We start from the raw sequence: 10335 nt of genomic DNA, 5'->3' as shown, positions 1-10335 counted from the left end.
CACCAAAGGTGGCTCAAGACATGCTTTTGGTTGTGAATTGTTGGTTATTTAGTAGTTATTATGTTCCTAGAGACATGGCTGGTGCATTGCAGTGTGCATTTGCTGTAGTAGAAAGGAGTAAACAGGAGCTACTTTAATGGGTGCATTCTGTTAGCTGGAACTGGAGATCCAGTTTTCCCCCAGAGTCGCCCAGTTATATGAGTCTGGAAACCAATTTTAGACAGAAGACAACCACCAGCTTTTGGCTCTTATTATTGCAGCAAAGAAAAGCTGCTAAACCCTGCTTTTGTCGCCAGGTATATAAACTCTGTGTGCAGAACTGGTTAATTTGAAGCATCTACCACCGTTACTGAGCAGCAGCATTTGTAGCAGAGTTCAGACATTGAAAACATAAACGTTGGTTTAAATGTGGAGTCACTCAGACACCTTTCACAGGCAAATAAATCCAGGGTCTCAAAAGAAAAACTGTTCAATTTATTGTTTGCAACTGAAATGACTTTTTTCGTGGTACCATTTACCCATCCCTCTTCAACAGGATGAGACAGGGGCGTATCTCATCGATAGAGACCCCACCTATTTTGGTCCAATACTGAACTACCTCCGACACGGGAAGCTCATCATAAACAAGGAGCTTGCAGAGGAAGGTAAGAGAAAAACACTGGGGAAGAACTGATGGGTAAAGTCAGGTAGGGCCAGGTAGATCTCAGCCTGGGAGCATGAGGTCTGTGCCATAGCCCATTTGGCATTTGGGATTTTCCCACCTCTGGGATAGATCTGGAGTCAGGAGCGGCTGTTGTGGCAGAATCATCTTCATTCCACCCTGTACAAAGTAACAGAATCTGTGTCTGCTTTTGCTTCCTTCCTTAGGGGTACTGGAAGAAGCTGAGTTTTACAACATTGCATCTCTCGTGCGGCTGGTGAAGGAGCGGATACGGGACAACGAGAACAGAACCTCTCAAGTAGGCACAGGGGTATTTGTGTTTCTGTAGCACAGCAGAAGCACAAGTGTGGCTGTCAACACTTCTAGCAGCAGTTCTTTGGTTTAGCAGTTATCTTTAACTGGGGGAATGAGTGCTTTCAAGTAGATCCAGGGATCAGCTGGGAGAAAGCATCCATTATGGTTCTGTAAGCACTGAACACTGAGCCATCTTGTTAGTATTGTAGGGAAGGACAATGAACAGTTAAAAAGAGGGGCCAGGAGCAAAGCTGGGTAGCTGTAAAGCAAAACATGCTGCTTTGGTAGGTAAAGAGCAGTTCAAACTCTTCCTTCTCTAAACCATTTTCTTCCCTTTATATCCATCTGAGTCAGTTTTTCGCATTGCTGCTCAGCTGATAACACATCCAGTAGATTCAATTTCAGAAGAGAAATGTTTTCAAAAAGCAGTAAAAGGCTTTGAAAGCCAAAGAGGTTTTGCTTTTAGTAGCCCTTAGATGCCTACAAGGCTTTTAAGACAAAGGTGCCAACTGCATGTACCCATTTTAGGATCAGTTGGATGGTCAGAAGGATGGACCCTCAGACTTCCTCAAATAACAAGACAACAGAGCAGGAGAGGCTTACTCATTTTCTAGCTAGATACTAGCGTAACAATTGCTAAACTTACACTTACTTGTCTTCTCCCTGCCTTAGGGACCTGTGAAGCATGTGTACAGAGTCCTGCAGTGCCAAGAGGAAGAGCTCACACAGATGGTGTCCACTATGTCCGATGGGTGGAAGTTTGAACAGGTACAGTTACCAAAGAACTGCAGAGCCCCTCTGAAAGCTGCATATGGAATAAGGAGAGTTTGCTATTGAATTGCACTTCACACTCCTCTGCTCTGCTGAATAAGCAGCCTGAAGCGAGCAGCAGTCTGCTCTGTAAAACAACTGCCAGGATTCACTCACACTGCACAGAGATTTCATTTTCTCTCAGCGCTTTTTGTATCCTTGTCAAATCCCAGAGCAAGTCTTCCCTTCTCCTGCATTTCATCACATAGACCGGGCCCCAGTACATCAGTTTAATACAGGAAAATTAAGAGAGTCATAAAAAACACAGCACAACTTTTCTGGAAGCTCAAAGCCATGACTCCAGCATTTGCTGAAGAGGCACTGAGTGACATGAGAGATACACTTCCTGCAGATGCCTTCGTAATGCAGCTGGTTTCAGGGCTAGATATCACTGAAGTTGAATATGGCATCAGTTCCACATTTGGTTTCTGGAATCAAATACAGTTCTTTTATTTAAGAGGCTGGAAAACTGGAAACCAGCTGGCCTGCATGTCAATGCTCTGTTAAGAAACTGCAGAATAGGCTCTGGATTACAGCTCTGCTGTCTTCCCAATTAATCCAGCTTCAGTACAAGTGGATGTTGTGGGAAATGTGTGCTGACACAAAGTGAGGCAGAGGATTAGCAACAGCACCTTGGCATCACTTGTCCATATATATCTATTCTGTAATGCCTGAAAACTCCTATTGCATCGTGGGGAGTTAGCCAAAACCTCTTGCCCCCGTGAGCTGGTGGTGACGTGTTGTCACCAAGAGCCAGTAGCTGCTTTATGGAAATGCAGTTCTCCAGCAGCCAGGTTTTGCTGTCCAGAAATTGGCTTAAGCAGAATTTGCCTTTCACACATGCATGAACACAACCCCAAAACCAAAAGCCCCTACGCAGGAACCTGCGCCCTTACATCTTTCCTAGTCCTGCTTTTCAGATCTGTAATGACAGGGTCAAGATACTAGTTGCAAGCAAACATTACTGTGTTCCCTTCCAGTTCCCTCCCTCCACCATCCAACCTTTGCACAAATCCACACCAGCTTCCTTCCTGTACACCACAGGCACCAGGAACATTTCCTGCATGTCCTGCTCCAGCACGTTCCCACCATCATGAGCTGGTTGTGCTGTCTCCAGGACTTGCATTTCAGACACCCAAGGGCAGCAAGCCTGAGCAGGACAGATACCATCCCTTACACAGCCCCACAGCTTCCCTCCAGCTGTGAGGTGGCCCAGAGTGGGTCACAGAGCAGGAGCATGGCAATGGTGCAGCACAGGATGTGTCCAGTGCTGAAATGGGCCCTGCTGAGAGGCACATTGTAGCTCCAGCCTGTTTCCAAGGTCTTGCCCAGATGTGCAGCCCTGCCATGGCTTGTACCCTCCCCAGAATCACACCACTTGGCATGCTGAGACGTGTTAGGAAAGACAGTAGCAGATCTACATGCTGGGGACAAAGAGAGCCTGTTGCTTAGCCTGGATGCCAGTGGTTGAACAGAGCAAACGTTCCCTTCCTGGGTTCTTTGGATCCAGTCACTTTGTAACACCAAAAAGACTGGCTCAGAAACCTGCAGGAAAGGCAGAAGCAGTAAAAGCTGTTGGAGCGTTATTATCTGTGAGGCTTGGGCTCTCCGAGGAGCATGTGGCCTTTCAGGTTCTCTGCCTTGTTCTGTTCAGTGCTGCTTAAATTAGGATGGAATAGAAATCTGCTGTTTTTAAGAGAAATCCATTCTCCTGTCCCCCTACAGTTCTATAGTCTGGAAAACTGCTGGTTTTATCAAAAGATGCTTTGTTGAGTAAATAGTGGTGTGTGGTATTGAAGTATCAAAGAGATTCAACAGTCAAGACAGGAGCAGGGAAGGAAAAGGAAAAAAACCCTTTTTTAATCCTACTGTCTATCTTTTGCCATCAGCACAAACATCAAAGGCTGTTTAAAACAGTGCTGGGGGTCAGGCAGTATGACAGCCCAAGTGTTCCTGCAGCTGCACTGAAACCACGTAGTCATCTGTGTCAAATACGGAGCCGTCTCTTCTAGAATCCATTAGGACATGGAAGTTAGGGTGCACACTGCATATTAAACTTTCCTAGTGTACACAATCGATACAATTCATACTGCTTTCTTCACATTACTTACATTATCTAGAAAGCAGAACTGAGCTGTAAATGATAAAATTAGCTCTGCACTCCAGGATGTCCTTTTAATGTAATAATGATAAATGAGACAGATGGGATTTCTTGGATCCAGTCCAGACCCCTCATCACAACAGCAATAGAATATAATCCCATTTATACAGATATCAACTCCATCTTGACAGCATCTACGTAAAGAATGGTGCCGTCTTGCCACGTGTCCCCCAGTTAATCTAACATCTGCCTGTGGTAAAGAATTGCCTTTCCAGGTTTTACACATCAAAGTCACAGGGCAAGTTGAGAGCAGAGATCAGTGGAGTCTGGACCAGGAAGCCTGCATTGTCCACCCCGTGTCTGAATTAGCTGGATGTTATATACAGCAAAATATATATCTCTATCTAGCAGAATATATCTATGTCTATATAACAAAATCTACATGATGTGTCTTTTCTTTCTCTGCTCCCAGTAATTAATTGGAAAACACCCTGTCAGGTTCAGCATTAGTGTTTCAGGCTGGAATGTCCTCCTGGGCTCCACGTGCCAGTAGAGGGCTCTGGAGCTCGGCGTGTCCCTGCCTTATACACACACAGCAAAGCCTATGACACAGGAGGCCACGGGGAGACACTTGAGGTCCAGGATGGGTCCCACTGGACACTTGTACCACACAAAGCAATAGTGGGAATAAAGCAGAAGTCAAGACTTACTGATAGTTCCCTTGGTTGTCTCCTGTTGCACAGCTCATCAGCATTGGATCGTCCTATAACTACGGAAACGAAGACCAGGCAGAATTCCTCTGCGTTGTGTCCAGGGAGCTCAACAATTCTACCAATGGTATTGTCAAGGAGCCGAGCGAGAAGGCAAAGGTGAGGCAGCTGCTCAGAGGTATTGGCTTGAATTCCCCTTTGGAAAAAAAACCCTCTTCTTACAGCAGCAGAGCCATAATTTGCAGTAGCAATTCTATGTACCAGCTCTCCTGTTTCCTCCTGTGTGCATGATCTTCCCCTCTTGGAAGATTTTATGTATGACTGCACAACAAGAGCTAAGGTTTTATGTCTCAAATCAAGACAAATTGGAGAAGGACTTGAAAAAGGCAGCATTGCAAGGACCTTTGAGATTGGTCACATTTTGTGGTTGAAGGATGTGGCAGGGGGAGACCACCTCTTCTTCTTTTCAAGCTACTCTTTTTTTTCCCCAGGATAACAACAAAACCCATCATTCTTAACTCCTGGGAGGCAGCTAAGCAGGATTTCTAGAGAAGGGGAACAGTCTGCTTTAACCAGCCTGTCATTTGTTAGGGTAGCATAGAAGCCAGCAAGATACTCTCACTTTACTCCATCTCATTTCTCTGCAAAACCCGAGGACTCTGAACATGAACTTTTGCATCTAAACTTATCCAAGGTGTTTACAGAAACCCTCTTCTTTTCCAGATTCTTCAGGAGCGTGGATCCCGGATGTAATTCCAGCATTCACTCTGTTAATCCCAGATGTCAAAGGGCAGCCCAGCTGGGCAGAGCGCCTCTCCGCAGTGCAACCTTGCCCTTGTACAGTAACCAAGCTAATGCAAAGCAAAGCCGAGCCTGTCCTGCTGATGGTGAATAATTCTGGTCATAACCAAAGGCTTCCCTCTTACCCTGGAAACCTGGGAAGGAAGAGACTCTTCCAGTGGGATGGTCCTTTCCACAAGTATTTGGTTCATTTTCTTGGCCAGCGCTGTATTGAGTTTCTCCACCAGCCAGATTCCCAGTCAGAGCCTTTGTGAAGGTTGCTCAGGTCCACAGGCCCTTGTGATCAGTCCCACCTTCCACAGGCTGGTGCAGGTGGGAGGATCTGGATTTGAGCTGTGCCATTCCTTGCACCCAGGGCTGCCACCAGAAAAGTGCAGGGACCTTGCAGTGCTCCCCCTCCTGATCAGCCAGATCCCCCCCAAAGCAGAACAGGGCTTTGAAAGGAGGAACAAAACCACCACTCGTAAAAAACCCACCCAAACTTTTCCGTTCTTGCTTTGTATTTGTTCCTTGTTCAATTCCTAAGAGCTAAGTTTAGATACTAAGGGGAGGGGAGTTGTGTGTACACCTTATGTGGGTCTCACTGTTAACACTATTATATATGGGCTCCTGGTCTTTCCCAAAGCCCGTTACTTCGCATGCATAAACAGAGACCTGTGTTCACCCAGAGTAGTGATAGAGTGATAGTTGTCCTTCACGCTTCTCTACTGAAGAGGAGCAGTGACATCTTCCCCTCCAGCACCCTGCCACGGCCATATCTTAGCCTGGTGCGAAGTCACAAGTTTAGGGACTTGTTGCTGCCAAGTTCAGCTTTGCCTTGTTTGTCTCCAGCAGCGTGGGCTCTGTCTCCTTCCTTCTCACCAAGGGGAGGCTTCAGGCAGAATCTCTTTTGTACTGTAGCAAGCAGGTAGGTTTGTTTTAACCCATGAGATCCTTTGCAGAGGAGATCCCCTACTTACACGCAGTGATTTACCTGCAGCCCCCTCATGTCCCCACCTTTAGGAGATCACCTCAAATCATAGAGGGGCAGCACAGAGCTGGGGGGGGTTGGTGAAAAGTTGCCAAACTGTTGTAATGTTTCTTGTCCAAAGTGATGTGTCAACTTCTGTGACTTTTCTTTCCTTATTTTGTTTTGAATGCCTTGGATGGATGTGCAAAATGTTCGTTTGTGCCTCTCTTGAATTCTGATCTTAGCCAAACTGCAGTCACTGGTTCCCCTCTGTTAACCTGTGCCATCCCTGACCAAGGGCATGTCCCTCCTAGTCTGGTAAATGGAATTACTTAGCAACTTGCTGCATGTTTTTCCCCCCTTCATCCTGGCTTTGTTCTTTGTAGCCCAAGGGTCCAGCACTTGGGTCTCTTTGAGTCAAGTCCCAAACTGATGTGAAGCACTTCAGAGATGCTGGAATTCACAGACATTGACAAGCTCAGAGCAGTTGGGTCTCAGTAAGGTATCAGAAGATTCCTCACCTGGACTGAGGCATTGGGCTCCTTTCTGGAGGACTTCAGCTACCTGTGGTCTCCTTAAAGCTTTGAGATAGAATTAGGCAGGTTTCCCGTCGTATCACTTGTTGCTGACAGGGCCTTGCAGCAGCGTTACTGATGGTTCAATGACCAGTTCAACAGACAGGACATGCAGTAAGGACACCAAGTGACGCCACTGCACTCTGCCTCCTCCTGTATGCACTCTTGCCTGCCCCCTCCCATCCTGCTTTGCCAACATACCTCCTCTGGTGGAGGCTTTGCCTCATTCTCAAGAAAGGCTGATTATCTGTGCTAGTTTAATGCTGGTAACAACAGACTGTGCCAAATGTCTTTGAATTCACCTCGTGTCAGTTACAGGCTGTTGAAACACAGCTGGCTTGCCATCATGCTGAAGAGCCCAGCTCCTCTTCTGCCTTCTATCTTCCCTCTTTATAATGTGGTGAGATGGTATTGGTGTGATTAGACCATACGCCTTGGCTGGGCCCAAATAACACTGTGATGTGTATAGAGATCTCTCCTCTGTCAGTATCTTGTAGCCTCGCTCATCGTCCATCTGTGCTCACAGCTAAGAAATCAAGAAGCACATGTAAGCAAGTTAGCAGCCTAAAAAAGCCCTTTAACATTCTCATCTGTCTTCTTTCCCTTCCTCAGAGGAGGGAGTTTCTGGGAACTGGTCATGAAATACCAAACTGAAGGCAACAGGAACTGGTCAAGCTGCTTTTGTCACATCAGTGCCAGTTGAGCACCTTGCTGTTCAAGCCATGGAGCTCAAAGCAGAGGGAGGCTTTCTGTCCAGTACAGCTCAAGCAGATAACAGTGACACATCCTTGCTTGTTTGTATCACCAGAAATGCCATCCATGGGGAAGCCCACCAGAGGATTGCCCGATACAAGAGTGATGCCATCACTCCCCGCTCTGAGCCACAGAGAGCCTAAAAGTTACCATTGCCAGCTAACAGAAGAGCTCTTTAACTCACGTGCACAAGAAAGACTTTCAGAGTTGCATCTTGCTTTTCCCTTCCATGCTGCTTTCTGCAGTGAGGACGTGCCAGGGGATTGAAGACTCTGGGTTCAATTGCAGGGTCTTTAAACTCAACAAACCAAGTTTATGGTAGGAGACCAATCAGTACTGGACGCTTGAGTTCTTGGGTGATACTTAGGACCAGGTATGAAGTCCATCCAGAGCAGGTACATTCCCAGGAGGATTTCTCCTTTCCCAACTGTGGTTGGTCACCTTTACCCTAAGACCAAGGCTGGTCTCAGCATTATGCACCAGTTGCATCCCTTCTGTGCTCAAGACAGCCTTCCACTGCCTTTCACTCAGTCACAACTATATCAAAACACATTAGGATGAAATCTGTCCCATTCACTCCAAAACAGGTAGCGTGTTGTGATGAGTAGGGTAGGTGAGCAGGGGTAGATCTACTGGCTATCTCAGAGTGCTTGTGCCTCTTGGGAAGGTTCATGTTCAGGTATGAATCCTGGCAATGGCGAGTACGACACTTTGGGTTTTAAACAAACTTTCCCAGTGGCCTAAAATTGTTCCTTTATGGCAAGACTGGAAATAACCTCTCGAAGTGTCTTTGTCTCTGCACATTTTTAAACACAAAGCGGTTTTACTCAGGGGTGACTGAGTGGGCTGAGGCAGAGGGGGCTGGGGGGGGCTGCGGGGCGCTGGGCCGTGGGCTCCTCACCTTTACCTGCGAACCCGGAGGGTTTGTACAGTTTGTGTCAGTGCCCTTTGCTACCGGTTCTCTTTGGTTATTAAATGTGTTTGAATAACAGGTGAGACGCTGTGAGTGATTGACCGAGTTCGTGGTTTTCAAATAAAGATTCAGAAATGGGTTTGAAACGTGCGAGCTGCCGGTCTGCGCCTTTCTCTGCATCCACTCAGGGACTGCAGCGGGGGGAGGAGACGTGCTTCTGCCTCCATTTATAACAGTGATTTGGCAAGAGGTGGATATAATTAGATTGGAGTCCTTCTTGGTTATTTTCAAAGGCCAGGTTGGACAGAGCCTTGGGTGACGTGGTTTAGTGTGAGGTGGCCCTGCCCATGGAGCTGGATGATCTCTAAGGTCCTTTCACCATTCCGTGATTCTATAAAGGCAAACTGAAGCAGGTTTCTGATTTGCTGCTATAGAAAAGAATCTAAACTTCCACATTTTATCGTTTCCACTGGCAACCAAAAGCAAGTAGAATGTCAATACAAGCATTAAATATGAGTAGCTAAGAAAGGAAAATGCCTTTTTTTATCAGCTTTTGTTTGCTAACCCTTACTCAGCTCTGGCTCAGCACACATGGCAAAGGTCTGGCTGTTCAGACAGCTTCATCCCTTCAAAAGGAGCACGACCAGCAGGACAAGGGAGGGGATTCTCCCCCTTTGCTCTCATGAGACACACACATATGGTCCCCCTGCATTTCTGTGTTCAGCTCTGGGGTCCCCACCATAAGGATATGGGCCTTTTAGAGTGAGTCCAGAGGAGGCCACGGAGCTGCTGCGAGGGCTGGAGCAGCTCTGCTCTGGAGCCAGGCTGAGAGAGCTGGGCTGGGGCAGCTGGAGAAGAGAAGGCTCCTGAAGGGGACACCTTATTGCAGCTCCAGTGCCTAAAGGGGCTCCAGGAGACCTGGAGAGGGGCTTTGGACAAGGGATGTAGGTGGGATGTTGAACCGGCCACGTTGTACATCAGCCTCAAAAAGAAAATGAAAATCACAATAAAACTCCTTACACTGAGGGAGGTAAAACACTGGCACAGGCTGCCCAGAGAGGTGGGGGATGCACCATCCCTGGGGACACCCAAGGCCAGGCTGGATGTGGGTCTGGGCAACCTGATCTAGGTGAAGACGTCCCTGCCTGTGGCAGGGGGTTGGAACTGGATGAGCTCCAACCAGCCTGGGATTACCAGGAAAGACCCACACTGACCACCCGCAGCAGCCTGCAAACAGCTCCCCGCTTGCCCCACAAGAGCAAAGATACACAGCTCCTGCCACCACCGGGGAAAAAGGGAATGAACGTAAGAAACGCAACTGCAGTTTCTTCAAGCCAGCTTCCTCTTGCACCCTGAGCCTGCACTGACTGCGGGCAAGAGGCTGCCCTGGGCACGTGCATTAGCCCAAAAGCCCTGGAGGATGGTTTAAATCACTGCTCTATTATTACCTCCACCTCTGTTAGCACAGACACAGAGCTGCCGGCCTTCCCTGTGTTTGTGTCCTTCATGTGGCTGGTGGATTAGCTGAGATTTAGGTTCTTCCCTGTTTACACAGCACTGCAACTCAAATGCCTGAAACAGAGGTGGCAACAGACGGACAGGCAGTGGGGAGGCAGAGGCAAACCACAGAGTGAAGCTCTGGTGATGCCAAAAGGTGGATAATGTTGACAAGTGAGGCCCAACATGGGGAGAAGGAGGAGGAGCAAAGACATACGGATGGGAAAACACGGATTAATTTAGCCTTCTGACTACAAGTGGCTGTTGCTGC

General features: G+C 47.5%; 1 protein-coding gene across 1 annotated transcript; it reads left to right on the top strand.

The window, feature by feature from the left end:
* Positions 1-535: 535 nt before the first annotated feature.
* Positions 536-5557, top strand: KCTD2 (potassium channel tetramerization domain containing 2; the record flags this gene model as incomplete). Its single annotated transcript, XM_010010297.1, has 5 exons — positions 536-644; positions 868-959; positions 1628-1723; positions 4610-4735; positions 5300-5557. Coding segments are annotated over 5 exons (453 nt in total), but the record flags the coding sequence as incomplete, so codon positions are not given.
* Between the last annotated feature and the right edge of the window lie 4778 nt (positions 5558-10335).

This window comes from Nestor notabilis, unplaced genomic scaffold, assembly GCF_000696875.1.
Source record: "Nestor notabilis isolate BGI_N333 unplaced genomic scaffold, ASM69687v1 scaffold6822, whole genome shotgun sequence".
NCBI lineage: Eukaryota > Metazoa > Chordata > Aves > Psittaciformes > Psittacidae > Nestor > Nestor notabilis.
This window is presented reverse-complemented; position numbering and strand designations above follow the sequence as displayed.